The sequence below is a fragment of the Telmatherina bonti genome (assembly GCF_933228915.1).
Source record: "Telmatherina bonti genome assembly, chromosome: 16".
Lineage (NCBI taxonomy): Eukaryota > Metazoa > Chordata > Actinopteri > Atheriniformes > Telmatherinidae > Telmatherina > Telmatherina bonti.
In genome coordinates this window covers 32,739,262-32,759,804 of record NC_136614.1, presented here as the reverse complement: position 1 = coordinate 32,759,804, position 20,543 = coordinate 32,739,262, and the positions used below count along the sequence as shown (strand labels likewise).

General features: G+C 40.4%; 1 protein-coding gene across 1 annotated transcript in view; it reads right to left on the bottom strand.

The window, feature by feature from the left end:
* Window positions 1–5,193: 5,193 nt before the first annotated feature.
* The window catches only part of opn5 (opsin 5), a gene marked incomplete at its 3' end in the record, with an annotated part of 77,727 nt that continues 62,377 nt past the window's right edge, over window positions 5,194–20,543 (bottom strand). The window contains exons 4-7 of the mRNA XM_079254986.1: window positions 14,965–15,135; window positions 9,024–9,358; window positions 8,706–8,947; window positions 5,194–5,260 (exon numbers count right to left, since the gene is read on the bottom strand). Of these exons, the coding sequence (XP_079111112.1) occupies window positions 5,194–5,260; window positions 8,706–8,947; window positions 9,024–9,358; window positions 14,965–15,135 (815 nt within the window). The remainder of the gene's footprint in view (window positions 5,261–8,705; window positions 8,948–9,023; window positions 9,359–14,964; window positions 15,136–20,543) is intronic.

Here is a 20,543-nt window from a genome sequence, read left to right as displayed (position 1 = left end):
GGGTTTAGTGAGAAATTCATAACTGCACCATATTTAACATAAAATGAATAATAATCATGTTCTTTGTAATGCTGCTACCTAAATACACCATATATGGCATTCAGATTAAACAGAAGTACATCAGAAGCCAGGAACGAGACCAAGAAAGCATGCAAACAGAAAGAAAACAACACAATAATAAAACAAAACAATGATTATTTACATCATGAAAAAGAAATTATGTGTAACCATTTTTTACACAAACATGAGCCCATAAACTTTTCCAAACTCAACTAAAACAGCCTGGAATGATTGACAACCAATACCTTAGATCTAGTTTGATGCTGAATTAAATGTTTTTACCATTTTTATTAGCATGATTATTGCAAGTCTGGCTCCATCCTCACAGTTTGGCAGGTCGAAGATTTCACCACAAAAAGTTTGTGTTTGAATGCTTTTCTATGTGCATCAACATTCCTGAATTTAATTGTGCACTTTCCAAAAAAAATCTTCCTTTTTAGTCCAAATCAGCCAAAACCAGATGCGACTGAAATCAGACATGGTTTGAGTCAACCAGGAGAAGCAAAACTGTTTTGTGTGAAACTAAATAAAGTTCAGTCCAGTTAATGAGCTAATCAACATGCTAATAGTTATTGATCATTTAGATACACGCAAGGAATTACAAGAGTGGACGAACATATTTACACCAATTCAAAGAAACAATGTCGTCCATGACAAAAACCCTGCAATGAAAACAGCTCTCTGAGAAACTTTGATAGTTTTGTAACAATACATTTCATAAAGTGCAGGTGATGAAAAATACAAAAATACATTACAAAAAAACAACGCAGTCGTCTACATAGATTGTACAAAACTCCACCTCATTTGACTTGGATCAGATTGCATAAGATGTCAAAGAACTGCTCAGTTCGAAACCTACCCCCCACCCCCCACCCAATAACAGTTACAGGAAAATAAACCATTTCCGCTCCATCTGGTGGGGTTTGAATGCATATGGAGTCCCATTTAAACCAAACGATGATGTCATGCATATTTTTAAATAGTAACACATATTTCTTGATCATTAAATGAAATTGAATTTTGGCGAAGGCTTTTCTTTTTGTGAAACAAAATATACATACAAAGTATGAAAATTGCAGATGAAAATCACAGAAATAAGACCAGCTCTTTTGTACAGTACCACCTTTTTATGTTAGTCATGCATGGAGGACCAAAGGAACTTTTGCATGTTTTGGAGAAAAACATAAACTGCTTTAAATGCTGCAAATTGCTTTAACTTGAACTTGAAATGAAATGAAATGAAATTAAAGCGCTTTTTAACCTGATGATAATGTATGACATAGGATGTACAAAGTGAACATGTGCATATAAAAACCTCTTCCTGTAAATTGTGAAGGGAGTGATGCACGTCAGGCTCAAGCAAAACAAGTGGCTTCTGTCTTTTTCTTCTTTTTGATTATATTAAATCTTTAAATGAGAAATACAGCAAGAACGCAGATAATATTATACCCATTTATAAAAATGCACAACAAGCAGCATGAGTTTGTTCAGCTGAAGTAACAGCAGATATAATGTAGTCCAGTGTTTGATGCAGGCAGACGTGTCCAAACCCTTAAACAGTTTTGCTCTGCATGGACTGCTGCCACAAGGAGGAAAACAAGAGGTGCAATGTGGTTCAGCGCAGAAAAGACTTTGTAATTTGTACAAACCAACCTCACGAGAAAAGGCTCCCCTTTTTTCCCCTTTTGTGGTGAAGAATCATTAATAATGGCTTCATGGCCAATTTCTGTCTGTCAGCTTGTGACTGAAATTCATTTAGACAACGACTCTGCAACCTTTACAGCCCAAAGAACCATTTCCCCCCCAGTCTGGCTAAATAAAACTCAATCAGAGCCACAAATGACCCTTTGACCAAAAAGTAGCACTTTTCATGAATATCTACCGCAGCAATTTTGCTATTTTCAAGAATCACAAATCTTTAGATTTTCAAATGAAGCATAAAGTGTAAAAGTGTAAAACCTTTACAAAAAGCAGTTACATTTTCTACTTTTTCCAACCAAACGACCATATTGCCACCGTGTTGCAGGAATTTGATGCAGTTATTCCTCGACAAAACGACAGGAACCAACGTGGAAGGAGCCACTTGTGACCCTGACTTGGATAGAAGATTGGGACATTGTGTTGTAAGATATTTGAAGTAGGTTAATGATAAAAATATAAATATTTGATTATATTATAGTAAATTTTTCCATCTTTCTAAACAAAACGTCCAAATGTCTGATAACCATCAGAACCAGTGCAGGAACAAGTAGCAAACTTTTTTTTTTTTTTTTTTAAATTGTTATTTGTCCTTTTGAAGCGGACTCTCTGAGGATGACATTTCATGTTTTGGGGATATTTATGAAGCTGGTTCTGTCTGTTCTGTGCAACCAGTTTGAAAGTTTACCAAACAGCTAAACTGTCAGCATGTAACTGTGCCTTCTGAGGGGGTTCCTATCTTTGGCGCTGCATACATGCTCGGTTTCTACAAGCAAACCTTCTCAGAGAAGATCTTGGTCAACAGAAATGAATGAGCTCTGTCTGCCCAAACGGCCTCTTCGCTCACTGCCTGAATGTTTTGCAAATATTCTTTCATCCAAGTTAATATCTGATCCTTAAAATGAAATATTTTTTGAACTAAGGTATTTCCTTTGACCAGTTTAAGGAAAGTTATGAAATAACAAAGAAACTGTATCATATTTCAAGTATTACAGTTATTTGTACTAAAACAGAAAAGATCATAAAATAAAGGGAAATTTAATCCGCCGATGTTCCTTACATTAAAAGTCCATTCATGCTCCATGCATAACCTGAATATGCACAGTTTCTTCCATCTCCTGCATCAGTTACGCCTGTAGTTTGCTCCTTTCTGTCCTGCAGAATGTTTCCTAACTAAGGTGGGAAACAACGTGGAATATTGGCCTGACATACAAAGAAACTACTACGGTTGTTTGTTTCTGCTGTGATCTGAAAATTAACCAAACCTCCTCAGTTGTTATTGCATTTATCATTTAGTTCACAGACCTAGCATCTCTATCCTGTCGGAGTTAATGCGCCTCCTAGTGGAACCGCCTGGTAACAAGCGTAAGTTCCTCTCATGTTGCCTCGGTGACCACCAGATCAGAAGCAGCTCATTGTATCCTGCACCTTGAACTACACCGTTACTGATGGCTTTGTTTCCACAGAAAGTTATCCTGCCGTTGTTGGATAACTTTTTAGACTGAAGAAGACCTGACTGCTGTAAATGTCATCATTACATTTGCATCTTTCATGCTGTGACAATCTGAAATATTCGCTCTTTTGATCCGTGCACAAACAGAAAGAAGAGAACTTTATTCTGCTGCCGGTTAAAGAGATGCCCCGTTACAGCAACAAGGCCCTTCGAATTCACCATTTTAACCTTTTTCACCTTGTAGTTTGCATGTTGAACATGTGTCCAGGGATTTAAAGTGCACAACAAGCTGTAAAAACTGCACTTCCTTCTGGACATTTGGGCTCTTAAAGCATTTTGGCTCCTGCAGAAGGCTAAACTTACAACATCTTTACCGCCTGATTGGCAGTTTTGATTGGTTTCTATCTGATGACCCTCTTTTTAACAAGTTGATATAACCTATTTGGACTTTTAAAAAGCTTTCAGCCTCTTTTATGATACAATATTCAGCCTAACATGGTCCCACTTATGCTGGTAGAGGAACTTTGACCAGTTAGAGCATGAACAAAGATCACCAGGGGGTTGCATGATGTGCAAGAAGGTTTAGGTGCATCGTATGTCTCAAAGGAGCATCCAGTTGAATATCGTGATGCAGGGTGTTTTTCAGCACAACACTGTGTTGTAGCAACATAAACAATGCTACTTTGCCAAGCCGTCACTTTCATGTTACATCTAACCATTGAATATGGTTGCCATGGAAACTACTCAGGGCCATGTAGTTCAGATCCAGACTTTTAAATGAAACGATTTGAATGATTTGCCTCCTGTTTGAAACTTCAGCTTTAGGGGAACATAATGGTAGCTACATCCAGGGAGCGCTTGTTTAACGTGGCTCATTCACTGATGTGGATTTCACCAGCAGGCTGCAGAGAGTCACAAACATGCTGCAAAGCCTACACTTCACAAGCAGCTATCAGCTGCCATGTTTTCCACTCTTCATGCTGTTAAAACTACAAACTCTGTTATTGCATCATATTTTTTACTCCTTAAAACGCAGAAAGTACGCATTCATCTGTTATGCTGCATGAAAATAAACACTGAAGGTTTTTTGTTTCTTCTGCTGAAAATAAAGACAAAGCAGCAAAAAATAAATACATTTAAAATTTTCCCTGAACTATTCATAGATCTTCCTGTGCCCATTTCCATCCTCGGTCTCTGCAGCGAGCAGCGAGCTGTCGTCAGAGCACTCATACCCACTTCCAAGGTAAAGTGCACGCATCCCGCGCCTGTGTTTTCTTCTAACATGTTACACAGTTTACTTCAGTCAAACTTTATCATGAAGATCCCCATGGAAGGCCACGGCCTATTAAAACATTCCTATCTGCCATTTATCAGCCAATCAGATGAGCTGATCCAGTGCCGTGAAACACTGACTGGATCTGCCATGGAAAGGCTATAAGCTAGGCTAGAAAGCACAACTTACACCCTGACAGTAACCTAGAAGTGGTTCATGTGTCTGTTTTGATTGATTGATTTGAACCTTAGCTATAGAAACACTTCTGGAAATGTAATCAATTTATATTTAAAAAATAATTTGTAATTTGTGACTCGCCGTTAGCCGTGAACCTCTGCGGTTAGGTGTCATACATGCCATCATCTTTCAGCTGAGTTTGCTTTTCAGCACTCTGCCAGACATCATTTTTGCAATATTAAAAATAAAAAAAAGTCAGTAAATGCACAACAATTCACCTTTTTTTCTTTGCAATCACTGTAAAGAGTCCACAGATGGAGAAAAACCTTGTCATTGGGACGAGTTTCGTTACATGAAGAGACAGAAAGCTGCAGGAAACACACAGATGTCCAGCGTTGGGGGGGGGGGGGGGGGGGTAAAACCAGGCGGCAGCGTGTGATTGGTTAAGTGAGGGCACAGAGGGCACGGAACAAGGCAAAAACTCTCCAAAGCAGAAGAGGTAAGAAGGTCACATGATCTGAAACTGTCTGCCTCACATCTCAATGTGAGCCTCTTTGGCTGGTGCTGTGTCCTTCACTGAGCCAGAGATGGTGTAGAACCTGCAGGAACACGGAGGGAAGCACCGTCAGCAAATAGAAAAGTTGGATTTAAAGCTCATCAGGACCTGAAATCCTTCCACATGTCAAACATCGATGACGGAATCTGCCACCCTGGTTATAAATAAAACCTGAAAAAAGAGTGATATAAAGGAGTACGTCCGCAGCGTTGGTTTAAAGTTTGTCCTGTTGGTGACAGATTGAGAAGGAAGCTGAATGGACGGGAAATGAAAGTCCTTACAGCCCAGTTATTTATCCACACGTTCAACACACACAAGCTGAAGTGTTTTTGGGAAAGACACTGAGCCCCAAGTCGCCCCTTGATGTGCCAATCAAGGTGTGTGTGTGTGTGTGTGTGTGTGTGTGTGTGTGTGAGAATGTGCCATGTAGTGTAAAGTACTTTAACTGGTCAGTATAACTGGAAAAGCGCCAGGTCCATTTACCATACTTCCACATTCTAGGCTTCAGAATTCTGATGATCAGAGATGTTCAGACCACGAATGTGCAACATTTCAAACCAATCATGTATTCTCATTTGAACAATAGATCTTTAAAACAAACAGACTGAGGAGGAGCTTTAGAGGCGAAGTAAACGCCCATATTGCAACACTGCTGTGTACATTCCACCTTGTTTAATGGAGTTATTTTACAATCAGACATGAAATCACCTTGGCATTTGGAATTATTGGAGATCAGTTTTAAGAGACTGAACTAATCAAATTGTCCATTTCCTATTCCAGTTAAATCCAGTTCACAGTTACTGACGCCAAAGCTTTTATCCTGCTGGACACTAATTACACATTGAAGAAATTAAATGTTTTTTTTAAACTGGATACCAGTAGCATTATTTTTTTTCATCAAACATAAAGTCAGGATGTGCGCTGCATTTGCTTTTTTCTTTATTTATTTCAACCCGGTCTTGTCCTGAGTGATAGCAGGCAGAGCGATGGTCGGGCTACGACCTCATGCTGAACAGACTCGCTTTGCCAAGGGATGAAATGCTCCGTTTGATACTTCCATTGTTATTTATTTTGATAATTGCTGAATTACACAACAACGCTGACAAAGAAGAGAAGGCGAATGGAAAGAAAAGGGAAACAAAGAAGAGACAGACAGACAGACACAGTGAGTAAAATGAGACAACAAGCTGCTGACAGAAAACAACCTTCAGCTTCAACAAGCTGACAGTTTCCACGTCCCCTACAGGAAGGTAAATAACAAATAATACAAGCAACAAGGACACACGGACATAATGCTACACCAGTGAATAAACCAACAACGTAACACTGGAACTGTAAAACCATTTTCAGCTTTCATCACTGATCACGTGACGTGCGCATCCCTAACGTTTCTGGGTGGAAAGAAGATAAACGAAGCAGTCAGTCTGCTACCAGCTGCTACAGCGAGCAAGTCCTTTTACACCAGCAGGACATCGTGCAGCTTAGAAGAGAGGGAATACAATGAGAAGAAAACAAAATAGCAGCTGGACATAGTGCTACATGTCCATCCTTCTTCTACAGATACGGACAGAGCGAACAAAAAGGAGAAGAGTCAGAACGTAATCAGCATGATCTTCCATTTTACTTCCATGATTACCTCTGCAGAGTAAAGTACTCCCATTTTGTTTCTGGTGAAACTGGTCATATTGTGGCCTAGATGGCCGGAATCAGAACGGTGCTGTCTGACAGCATATTCTGTGAGTTTGGACACCTGGGGGACATCAGATTGACGCAGTGCACGGACTCTCTTGCAGTATTTTTTGTTACATAATACTTCAAATATGTTATTTTCACACCACAGCCAGGTCATTTTGCCGGCTGCTGGTCTTTCACGGCTCAGCAGACTACCAGCAGGACCTCACGTTGTTTTTCAAATTGGAAAAAAGCTCTCAATTTGTAGCTTTCCTTGTGCTCATAAAGTTTTCCCTCCGTCAAAGCTTTCCAGAGACTAGACAAGACTAAAACAATACTGTCACACTGACACATCCTACCGCTAAGCTTTTAGTTGTAGCTGCTCCACTCACAAAGAACATCCTTATTCAGATTTTTAATTAAATGTAGAGATTTTTACTTAGTTTCTGACTCAGTAATCCTGAGTGTGTCCTGAACATGTAATAGTCTAAATAATAACATCAGATTTAAATGATATGAGCAGTCCTTATTTCTTCAACATTAGCTTGCATTAAAGGCTTTGGAAGCTGGGACAGGTTGATGTGAACCCATACCATGTTATGTAATGTTCAGGTTAAGAAACATCAAGATGTGATCAAAGTTGCCTTCAGAGACTTGTGATTGGCTGTGAAAACCCTTATTGTCAGGATGTCCTTGAAAAGATTAAAGTATAGGATTAACTTGCAAGTTCTGAAAAACAAACCCAACGACCCAACAATAAATCTAAATCAGCCTCCACTTACATGGAAAGCTGTATTTGCGTGACTAAAAGTGCAGATTTTCAGTTATTTCAACTTGAACTAAGGTCACGGACTTTCTGCATCTCTACCCTTTAAACTCAAACTGAATTACTTGGTCGACTCATGATTAGCGAAGACTCCTACCGGCCCCCATAGCATGAGCGGGAATCCTGGAGGGATGCTTTTTAAAGCACAGAGAGATTACTTTAATGAAAACAGAAAAATGACTCTTTTTGAGTCATTTGGATGAACAGTAAAGAGATTTATTGATGCAATAACTCTCAGGAGGGCCTTAAAACATTTGCAAGGTTCATTTGACTCATAGCTGATACTTGGACAATATATGGAGTTATGGAGAACACAGACCAGTAGATTGAATCCAAAATCTGACCCATGACTGACATCAGCATTCACACTCAAAAATAGAGGTACCAGCTTGTACCTAAAAAAGGTACAAATGCTTGTCGCTGGGGGTGTGTCTAAACCGGTCTTAACAATACATTTCTTCTGAGGCGACTTTTTAAAAAACATTTTTATGAAAATCATAACACTGCTGCTAACAATAGTTTTTGTCACGACAAACATTTTTCAATGCTTCAGGTACCCTTATGGTTAAAATGGTTCAAATTTGGACTTTATGTCACTTTGAACCCTTTTTCATACTCTGAAGGTGTGCTTCTGGTCTCTTATAAAACAAGTATTGTACTTTTGATAGAGCATTTCTTTAAAATGTACCTATAGGTACAGAAATGTCCTTATATTGTACCTCTATTTTTGAGAGTGTTGGAGCTCAGTACCAATATAGGATCCTATTGGTTCTGACCAATTCATACAAAATTCAGATGCATTTTAAGAAATCAGCACAAGAATCAGTATGAGACTTTTACTTTTGGGAATTGTTCAACAAAGAAGCAGCAGTAACTCAGACAGAAAAAGGTTGAGATGGCTGAAGGAGTTGATGGTGAACAGAACTTGGAAGTGCAATGGCTGCCCTCATGAATATGGCTGAATGTGTGAAAATGTGGTGACTGGATTTACCTTGACTTTCGAAAATGCGTTCGTTTCTTCATTACTCTGAGACAGCAGGATGAGCATGAGTTTTTCAGGTTCACCAGCTGGTAGATGATGGGGTTGTACATCGCTGAAGACTTGGCCAGCAATGTAGGTATAACAGACACGGGGATGGGGACTGAGTCTGGCTCGCCGAATGCTGACACCACCGATACCACTGCATAAGGAATCCAGGCTATCAAGAAGCCTGTGCAGATCAGCATTGCCACCTGAGAGAGAATAGAAAACAATATTTACACAAGATGCCAACAAGCACTGCATTAGAACCTCCAATATACAACTCACCTTGGTGAGTTTCATCTCAAGGATGTGGCTGTTTTTGATGCGAGCATCGTAGTGGGAAATCTCCTTAGAAGAAGACTTGACCTTGAATATAATCTTGACATAAGAGAAGACAATAATCCCAGCAGGGAGGACAAGACAGAAGAACAAGATGGCCATGACGAAGCTCTGGCCTGACACTGAGGCTTGTGCAAGCCACCAGTCCAGAGTGCAGGAAGTCCCAAAGGGCTCCGGAGCATAGTTCCCCCAGCCGACGAGGGGCATTGTGGCCCAGAAAGCTGCATACAACCATACGAAGGCCAGGCATATGAAGGTGTGGTGGCGTTTCAGCCATGTGCCTGTAAATGAGGAAATATTATTAAACTATATGAAGGTTTATGTTGAAACAAAAAAACATGTTAAACTTCAACCCATTGTATTTGCATCAAGTCAAACTTCCCTGCCTGAGCAGCAAAACGCTTCGTTTACGCTCCTTTATGTCCACGTACCCGTGCATCTGTCTCAAACTTTGTCACGTGTCACTGTCCACATACTCCCACAGTCCTTTAGGTTGGCATGGTTGTTCTGCAAAACACCCACTAGAGGGCAGTGCAGAGTTCAGCGTTAACCACAAATTTCTGACAACAGTTTCAACATCGGACATGTTGAAGGTGGGGAAGATGTGAGATCGTTTTAAGAGATAATGCGCATTTTCACAAAGGCACATAAAAAGGAGCAGAACAGTAGATAGTAGAGAAGGCTTCTTCCTCTTAGTTTCTTTTGTTGGTAGCATGTCAGCTGTATTGCTCCAAGTGGCAAAAGTATTAGCAATGCAGATGCACCAGTGGCCAGATGTCATCAGGGGCCCATGAAGGAAGAAAAAGGGAGGAAAGGACTTAGCTACCCACAAGCCCCTGTTTTTGTGGGTGGGCCGGAAAGATCATGCCGAGCGGCAGGTATTCCAGAAGGAACACAAAAAATGGCGCACAAAAGAGGAAGGAAAGAAAGAAGCAGGACAAGGGCTAGCTAAAACAACAAGTTAGAGAAGGTTTTTACTCAAAGGCAGCCAATCCGGGCTGACGCTAACGTCCCATCCAATCAACATCTCTGATTAAAAGTGAGGTCTGGTGCGAGTGCCAAAAACTACAGTTCCCCCCTCATCCACTATCCCGCCGCAAGAAGGCAGAGTCTAGCACAACCGCAGCTTTTAGCCGGCTAACAGCATGACTTAGCTTTAGTCCTCCTACCTTTGTTATCAGATTAGCCCCTGTTAGCTATGAGTTAGCTCAAGTAGCTCTTAGCTACAAACAGGCTGGAGTTTGGTCGATGTAAATCTACCAAACTGGTCTAAGCCCGAGTTACTGGGGGGAGGACCTCTCTTAAAGAAGCACTTTAGCAGCCTGCATGCTGTGCTTATCTGAGCTGCATGCATTATTAGACTGAAATAAACATGACTATTAGGACGTTTTTTTTAATAAAAAGTACCGCAATAGAACAATATCAATACCAGCTGTGATGAAACAGTTCAGGAAAGAGTATAATTTAGGTTCTACAATCTTATTTACAAAGTGTTTGATGTTACTTTGCTGGTTTGTTAAGTGTTTACTTACTGTCAGTAAAGATGTGGTACGAAGACAGTGGCAAAGATAATGCTAAGTGTGTTGTTACATAGGAATAATCCATGCAAACTAGTATAGTAATGTAGCAACCTCCCAAGGCCGAGTTAACCCCCGAATCAGATAAGAACTCAGGAAGTTCTTATCTGAGGAAGTCCATCCACACATCTCCAAAACAGAGCTCAATGGAAGCCCTAAAAATCAGATCCATCTTAATCCAGGTAGACAGACCTCCACTTTAAACCAGGAACCCTGCCGGTTTTATCTTGTTCCTGGTTGGAAATGTCTACACAGACAGACTGTGGCACCCTTTTGAAGTTGGACCCTGGTAAGAGCCCGTTGTCCATCACCTCAGGAGGTCCCTTTGTATCCACAGCACACAAAGACCAAATTCCAGAGCAGAACCTTTAAGCTCTGAATTCTAAACTGTATAAAATACTGGATGTATCCTCAGCACACCTGGATAAATGGACTATCCTTCCTTTCTCAATTAATCCAAGACTTTAACCGTTTTTCAGATGTGAAATCCACAGAAGTTAGCAAGTTAGCTAATTTCTGTGATTTCTTGGATAGAGCAATGGCGCCATCTAGCAGACACCCTCAAACAGGTTGAGATATGCATTTCAGGCTGATTAAATACACTGTGATTAACATTATATGCTGTTGTTATTAACGACTCTGACTTAAAGTAAGAACTTGTTGTGTGGAAATGATTTCTTGACCCACCAGGTCCGTGGAAAGTGAAAATCACCGTTGAAGTGTATTGAAATGTCTTGATGAAATGTCTTGTACCTGTTAACAAACCTTTTCCCCTTTTGACAGCAGCAAAACTGTTTTAAGATTCATAAGGATCATTCATACTTCTTCTCATCTATAAATGGATTTTATAGACATGTTTTGAGGTTGGAAAAATGTTAAGTTTAATTCCCCAAGAACTTAGTATTTTGACCAAACCTTCAGACCCCATGTCCTGACCCCTGCGCTCTGATTGGATAATCTAAAGTCCACCCCAGAGCGCCGGCAAATTTAACTCTGGGTCTTCCCGGAACTCCCTCTCTTACTTCTTCTTCTTCGTTTTTTCCGCTCTTGTTTTTTTTCTCTCTTGTTTTCTTTTGTTTTTCTCTTGTTTTGTCGTCTTGTTTTGTTCTTCTCTGGTCTTACTTTTTCTCTTGTTTTGTTTTCTTTTCGTTCTCGTTTGATGTTTTCTTTAGTCGTGTTTTTGTCCGTCTGGCGTCGTGTTCGTTTTTATTAAGCTCGCTCGACTGCTTAACACCAGAAAACTCTACCAATTCTGGCTGAACAATTTTTGCTTCTGACACGCCATCGAGGCTGCTCTCCCGGCCACAAAGACTGTGACCAGTAACGCACGGACGACCCGAACGTTACTGCTCCAGCTGATCCCAGGACTTTGCCGGCACCTGTGACCCGTGGATTCTAATCAGAGTTGGGTCCAGCTTCAGACGTCTGCAGAGGTCCCCTTTGGACAAGTATCAGGACGAACACTGAATCCTTGCCCATTGGACCCAAGGTTCAGGTTCTCGACCACCAAGGCGCTGAAGTAAGGCCGACCCATTATTCCCCTGTCTCCGATCCAGCTGGTGTCTTAGTAAGCAGAAGCTGCCCTTTTTAAATCCACTCCCCCGGTACCCGCCTGATAGTCTACCCTGACATATTTAATTAACTTCATTAGACTTGCCATCTTTCCAACCTTCCTAGTTGTGTAAGTTATGTAAGCTGCTTACATAACTTTACCTTTAATAATCTTATTTTACATTTATGCTGTTGACTCAGCTCGAGCTTCCATACTCGCTCTAACTCTCTCTCTCTCATCTTGGCTAATTCAGTATTTGATGCTTGCTAACGCTGTTTCTGGTTTACATTATTAATTTAATCTGTGCCTGATGATTTTAACCGGTGTGGTTTTTAATAAAGTGTGTTATATTTTAAGAAGTCGTGGCAGCGTGATCGATCTTTAAGGAAGTGATTTGTTCCCTCTGACGAGAACTTATAGTAAGCGTATTTTGAGACCGACGGTTATCTGTTATTAGACAAATATCATTGTCATATTACAGTATTCCCTGCCTGACTGTATAACAAATTTAGGGCTGGGTGGTGCCCCGAGATCGTCAGCTTGTCCAAGGACACAGCGAATTCATAATTAAAACACCCACTGTTGCTCCGACATTGGATCACAGGTTAACGTTAATGATAATACGCTACAGTAATATTGATTTACTGTCTTTTTTTTAATACAGGTCAGGTTGAGCCAAGTAGAGCTGCATCATCCTGTCCTCCAAGATGGGACGTTTCAGAGTTGTGAATCCACAGGTGTTCTATATGACAGGTATCCTGAGATGACTTGACTTAGTTGTGACTGGTGAGGTGACGATCAGCTAATCAGTTGATTTAACATGAGGACTTTGATTTTGTCACGCAGATCGGCTACATGTAGGGAAGAGCAGCAAGGACAGAGCAGGAAAAGACAGCAGAGATGCAGCCTGGATCACCGGGAAGAGGACAAGATGCATTTAGTTTTCTTTGGTTTCTATATATATTATTGATATAGTCAAATTCAGAAACGTCCTCTTGTTTTATATTTTCTGCTTTCACGCTGGAGGGATTATATCTCTCGGCTGGCCTGGGAACGCCTTGGGATCCCCCCCACAGAGTTGGCAAATGTGGCTGGGGAGAGGGAAGTCTGGGCTTCCCTGCTTAGGCTGCTGCCCCCGCGACCCAACCCCAGATAAGCAGTAGAAGATCGATGGATAGCTTTCAGCAGATGTGAGGTGTGAAACAGTGATGTGACGGGACTTCTATCAGCCTCTGACTGAGCAATGTTGTTGATGTTAATTGATTGCGCTATTTTGTTTTATTAAAACATATTAATTTATAAGTGTAATTCAGTGTCTTTTGTCTCCTTTAAGGTGGTAAAATTTGGAAATTTGAGATGCAGAATAATTTTTTAAAAAGCATTCATTTTTCTTTCTCACAAACCCTTCACTTATCTGAGCTAAGCCCCGGATCATTTTCACTCTTTAAGCCAGTCTTTGTAGCTGATTTCTCAAGATCATGCAGTTATCAAGGTGAGCTTGAGAATTTATGGATAACACCTGATTTAATTGGTAATTGCCACAAGTTGAGGCAAGCATGTGGTATTCTGTTTACTTCCTTGTAATGACTTACCTGGAGTTAAACAGAGAAAGATATCTTTGTTTAATCATAGATTTTTTAAAAATAATGAAACTGTTATCCTGGCCCTGTGATGGACTGGTGAGCTGTCCAGGGTGTACCCTGCTTTTCGCCCAAAGCCAGCTGGGATAGACTCCAGCTTCCCCGCGACCCTGAATTGGATTAAGCGGTTAGGAAAATGAATGAATGAATGAATGAATAAATAAATGAATGAAACTATTATCCAGAGATAACTTTTTTGTTTGCAAATGTTTAAATAAAATCACCTTATGGCCGCTCCTGGCTTCCGTAGTTGCCAGGTTCTGTTATTTGAGCCTTCCACAACAAATCAGCATGTAACATAAGTGTTCAGCTTTTGAAAGATATGCAACTGTTGGATTATGTTTATGATATTTATGTTTTTTCCTTCTGTTCAAAGATCCAAAAGTGGTGCGCTAATTGGAGATTGTGCTCACCTGCAGTTGATGGGGGATGCCACTCACCTGCGACCTCTCAGCTCAGCCTATTTAAGAGCCAGGCTGCATTCACTTGTTGCCAGATCATTTGGATTTTTGCATATAAAGGATTGCTGGCCCAGTCAGTTTTGACTATCTGAGGTTTTTGCCTTCTTTTTGCCAAGGACTTTGGACTCTTAAATAAAGCTGCTGTGTGATCCGTTCCTGGATCCAGCCTGCTACTTGCAAATAATAACAGCAATTAACACTAACACATCCAATCTTCCATCCTCCATCTTTTTCTGTACCTGCGTATACCAATGCAGGGTCATGGGGGGACTGGAGGCCATCCCAGCAGCTACTAGGTGAGAAGCTAGTCACATTATTTCTTTTTATTATTATTATTTCTAGTATCTCGCAGGAGCTTCACAACGGCTTTCACAAATTTCTGAAATAAGAATTTATAAGGTCTGCATGCTAAGCTAACTAGCCTGATTTATTCCCCGTTGCTTCTGGGATGACGTGCAAACTTTTGAGAGTAAAAGACTGGAAAAATCTGCCAACCACTGATATGGAATATAGCCTGGAGTATAATCCAGCCAGAAAACCAAACAGACACAAACAGATCTTCAGCCAAAGATGTCTGTAATTACCCAGCAGTCTGTGTGACAGTGTTTTATCAGTGTGAGATTCAGAGGTTTAGGAAACTGGAGGTTTTTGACTCACCATATTGGATATGGCAGATCTTGAGGTACCGGTCCAGGCTCACCACGGTCATGGTGATGAGGCTCCCGCACCCAAAGAAGAAGCCGGCCCAGCCGTAGAATCGGCAGCCTTCCCAGCCGAATATCCAGCGGTGGGAGAAACTCGACACAACGAAAAATGGCTTTCCTGTCACTGGAGAGATGGAAGTGTGGAAAGACAGAAGAGGGAAGTGGATGGATAATGGAAATAGGAGGGAAATGAAAATTGAAGATTAATTAACAGTGAGGAGAAATGAAAAAAAAAAAGAAAAGAGTATCTTATTTATATTTCAAAACCTTTTGTTTTTTTTTATTAAACATTGATTACAGTCATTAAATAAGCTATTACCAGACTTTACTGTAACTTTTAGACAAAATTACTTTGATCAGACAAACAAAGAAAAAGAAAACTTAAAAGGTTAAAACTCAGAATCATTATGCCAGTTTTTTATGAACATGATTCCTTGCAGGATCTTTCCACAGACGTAGAGCTCAAAGGACTTCATATAAACACAAGATGTTTGGATTATTTCGATGTGAACACAGTTCTTATCAACTGGACCGAAGTGGGAAACCTGATGAAACCGTTTTCACCGGATTATAACCGAAATACAATTAGTTGCATTAATTTAGAAAAAAAGTGTGTTGAGATGAAAAAAACTAAATCACAGATCTAACTTGTAAAATAAAACCAGCGCAGCACAGCGAGGTCTTATTTCAACTGCAGTTAGTTCAACCAAACCTGAAGGAAAAGGTCATGTTAACAGGAATCTTACTAAAGCAGGATTTCCACTTTATGTTTGGTGTTTTGCACATCATCTGTACCCCACGTGTGCTGCCTGCACGCTCAGATAAAACTAGCTTCTTATAGTTAAGAGACAAAATAAACCTAAAAAGCCAGAAGACATAAAACAACAGAACAGCGCTGTGATCCGTCAGCTTTTGTTATGTTAAATATTCTCCAATGATAAAAAGTTGTTCTATTTTAGCTTTATTAATGTGCGTCCAGGCTAGTTTAGTGATAGAACATATTCCCTGAGCTGTAAGTAGACATTAACCAGGATAAGTGAAGAGGTGATGCTATCTGGAGATTGTTGCAGATGCAGTGATGATCAGAGCGATGGGAGCAAATCAGGAAGGCTACATGTGGGCTCCTTCAGCCTCCTCCCATCACATCTTCTTATGAATCTTCTTGAATGTGTTGTTTTATGGAAATCCTCTGTCTGACTCTGGTATATGTTCATTTTCTTTCTTTGATTGGTGAATGAGAATCTCTTGTGTGTTAAAAAGAACCAACCGTCTTTCAAAGGTGCAAATAATCTGATATTTTAAATTAGGTTAATCGTTTTTTTTTGTAATTATAAATATAGTCACTGACATTAATTATTAATTTGTAATTAAATAATTCTGAATTAAAGTATTCTTTAGGTTTACAAAGAAACAAGTAATTCTGAACTGAGGTTAACATGGAAAACACATTTATTTGTGTTTACTTAATTCAGCTTTAGATCGGTGGGTTGAGAAGGGATCTGGTTGGACGGGGGTGGACGCGACATATTTACGTTTACCGGAAGGAAACAAGATCCACTTCCTGCGTCTCCTTTTGTATATAACACGGAAAACAACATAATAATAACCATTTTCACTTTAATTTTGATCATATTTTTGAATAAGTTGCTCAGCATCAGCATACTGCTTCACTTTTCCCAGCAGCTGAGGAGGAAAGGGAGATAAGTGTGTGTGTGTGTGTGTGTGTGTGTGTGTGTGTGTGTGTGTGTGTGTGTGTGTGTGTGTGTGTGTGTGTGTGTGTGTGTGTGTGTGTGTGTGTGTGTGTGTGTGTGTCATCGGGACGGGACAAGGTGACGAGCACATGCAGAATGACAGGAATTAATTTGGATCAGAATGAATGTTTACCTAATTGAAGAATTAATCAGTTCATAATTAAAATGGAAATAAACTAGACACTTACTTTGGAATTAAGTTTAATTCTGACTTGTCATTTTCCTTCAAACTGAGGTGTTTACATTTTTTATTTGTTTTTAGTGGATTTAACTGTTATTCAGAATTAGGAACATGCAAGTTCTGGTTTTAAACTTATGATTATGTATATTTTGCAAACAGTTATTTTTGTTTTGTTGTCATCATGCAAGGCTGTTGATTATTACAAATAAAAACCTGAGTTTTAGTTTTTATCAGGTCCACTCTGCCAGTACCTGATGGCAGACCTAGACCCACTTTCCTTTCAGAACTGCCTTCATTCTTGCCGTCATAGATCCAACAAGGTGCAAATGTTCCTCAGAGATTTCCTCCATGTTGACATGAAGCATCACACAGTTGCTGCACATCATGATGAGAATCTCCCGTTCCACCACATCCCAAAGCTGCTCTGCTGGACTGAGATCTGGTGACTGTGGAGCCGTTGGAGGACAGTGAACTCATCGTCATGGTGGAGATGATGTGAGCTTTGTGACATGGTGCATCATCCTGCTGGAAGTTTCCATCAGAAGATGCTACACTGTGCTCAGAAAGGGATGGACATGGTCAGCAGCAGGACTCAGGTAGGCTGGGCTGGTTGAACCATGTCATGTTGGTACTAAGGGGACCAACGTGGGACAAGAAAATAACCCCACACCATTCCACCAGCAGCAGCCTGAGCTAAACTGTGGGCTTAACTCACATTCAGATGGCAGCTTTGAAAATAAAATGAATTATCTTCCTCTAAAATTGCAGTAAATGAAGTAATTGGAGAATTCCATTTTTACTTCTTAAATATCCCAAATTTTAGCTGGATTGCACAACATTCAGTAACCTTACAGAGTAAGAAGCATAAAGGAAAACTATGTGGCTGCATCTGCTACAGGTATGAGCTCCATAAGCTCAGGGCCCAGGCTGCTGAGCTGACAGTTAACTAGACATAAAACATAACAGGCAGACAAATCCCTCCCCGTGTCTCGTAGCTCTGCTAACAAAAGGCCTTTTTCTTCTTTCCTAGTATTCTGATTCGGAGGATAAAATGTGGGAATCCATGTGACAGCTCCACGAGCAAGAACCATGCAAGACCAAATCAGTGAAAAACCGAGTTGCAAACAAGACCATGCTAATTATTATCGGTGCATAAACTTCTCTGTCGCTAGCAAAGTGTTCTCCAATCAGTGCCAGAAGCAGGAAAGGTGCAGAGCGGCTTCGTGGAAAGTCGCTGGGAGTGCATCATGGACACATAACAATCAATCAATGACGTCTCAGTTCTTCATTCCTGCAGAGCAGATGATCACAGATAAGGAAAAGATTGTTGAGACAAAAACACATAAAAATCCTTGAAATTTACCAAGCTGACTGAGAAAATGTGTGTGTTACTGTTGTTAAATAATCTTGATGGGATTTATGTCCTTAACGGCAGAATTACGGCTCATCTCTGACTCGACGGGGGCTGATGTTCGCAGAGTGAGCCCTCTTCCTGGAGAGCTGGAAACAACTCGGGCCATGTGCTTCACCAAACCTTCAGCTGCCTGAGGACGCACATTGTTTCTTGGAATCACCAAGAACCCAGCGGGTGATTTACACACACACACACACACACACGCTTTGCAGACTTGTTCACAGCTTTAACAGCATTAACTACACTTTTACTTATTCACAACAACAGCTGCTGCCGTTGCTGGTAGATGCTTTATGCCTCTCATGAACGTGATTAATATGCAAAACAACTACACATACATCTGTCATCCACATGCTTCAGGACGGCCAAGCTCTTTAGGAATGGACGTAACAGAGGAACATCCATGTGTCCCTAAGCCGCAACAAAATGAGGGTCAACAACCTCCAAAGCTTTGCAAACACCCACCTCACATTTTTCTCAAATAAAGCCACCATGTCCTTGTCAATAATCTGTAGCTGATCATTAATGTTCCAGCTAATTCTCTTCCAGTCATTTCTCAAATGGATTATGAAACACTTTGTGATGGATCAGCTAAAATCTTCAGGTATAACAGAGGAACACACAGAATAATATTCATACAGTGACTGTGTTTCAGGTCTTGTTTACGCTCTTCCAGACAAATTAAGCTTTCAGTCAGTGTCATAATGTCCATTTTCCTTCTTTAATTTACTCTCACTAGCTTTTTATTCTTACATGACAAACATTGTATTGTATTGTTTGAATAATCTAATTTAGTATGGATATATTAAAATAACTCACTGTATCCTTAGAAAACTTACAAATTGATTACACTAGTCAGGATTACACCTCTGAAGCCCAGGTCTACTTAAGGTCTGCGTGTACTAATACGTGTGCAAACTCACTGCACATGCAAAAAAAAAAGTACAAACTGATTTACTAACAGCCTGACTGAGGGTTTAACCTTTCAAATGTGTACAATACAGCATCTGCATCCAGTTAGTACATCTGCTGCAATGAATATGCAGTATGAAGCGTTCACACATTCTGTGTGTTGGGAGGAAAAATTGTAAATATTAATTTAGCAGCTGCAATGTGATCTATCAAACGTGAGATCAATGTGCTGATACAAACTGTGTCTACATGTAACACGTTTCAAAAGAACATGCAAAGAGTCTGTGTGTCTAACTAAAGCGGCAACTTGCATTGGTTAAAAGTGAAGATTATGCGGAAGTGCATAAAACTGCAGTACCCTATTCATCCACTAGGGGCTCCAAAACATAGCAAATCCCCATAGACTCCCATGTTAAAAAGTTCACAGCAGAAATAAACATGTTTACAGCCTGGTTCAAAAATCCATTTTCGGTTTATTAGGTCAGGTTTACCTTCATGACAACTGTGGGGGGAGTGAATTTTTTTTAACTCGCCCATTTAAAAGTAATTTAATCTCGAAGAAGCATATTTAGAGCCGTGTCCTTTTGATTGACAGGCACCCAAATATTCCGCTTCAAGTCAGAAGAACGTAGAACAACCGCAGTTTTTAGCTGGTTAACAACGTGACTTAGCTTTAGCCCGCTTACCTCTGTTAGCTGGTTAGCTTGTGTTATCGTTGGTTAGCTTGGTTAGCTCTTAGTTACAGAAAGCTCGGAGTTCGCTCCATGTCAATCATCCACCATGACGCTCACAGCCCCCCTCTCAGCTCCACCTCTTTGCTCATTTGTAGTTTCTGGGCACGACGACACGCATGACGCTGCCAAGATGGCGACGGTAGGAACCGCCCACCGAACTTCAATTCAGCTCAGAGAACGCCTTTTACATCCTTGTGTGAATATTTCAGGGATGAACGAGAAAACAATCATTCCAACATATGACTTATCCAGCATTTTGGAACTTCTGAAGGAACTCCTTCTGAAGAGGAGTCCCTCTTACCTACCGACATATGACAGATATTACAGCAGCTATCCTCCAGATATGCTGTCCAGATCCTAAATGCCATATGTCACCGGATTGTTGCAGGTTTTAGGTTTAGATTTCATAGAATAATACGTACAAATGATTGCGACCATGTGCAGAAGATATCGGGACAGTGCATGATGCTTTTATTTTAAAAAAGTTTTGCGTTCGCCTAGCTTTTAGACTACTGGCTTGTAGAAGGGCCCGTTTATGAA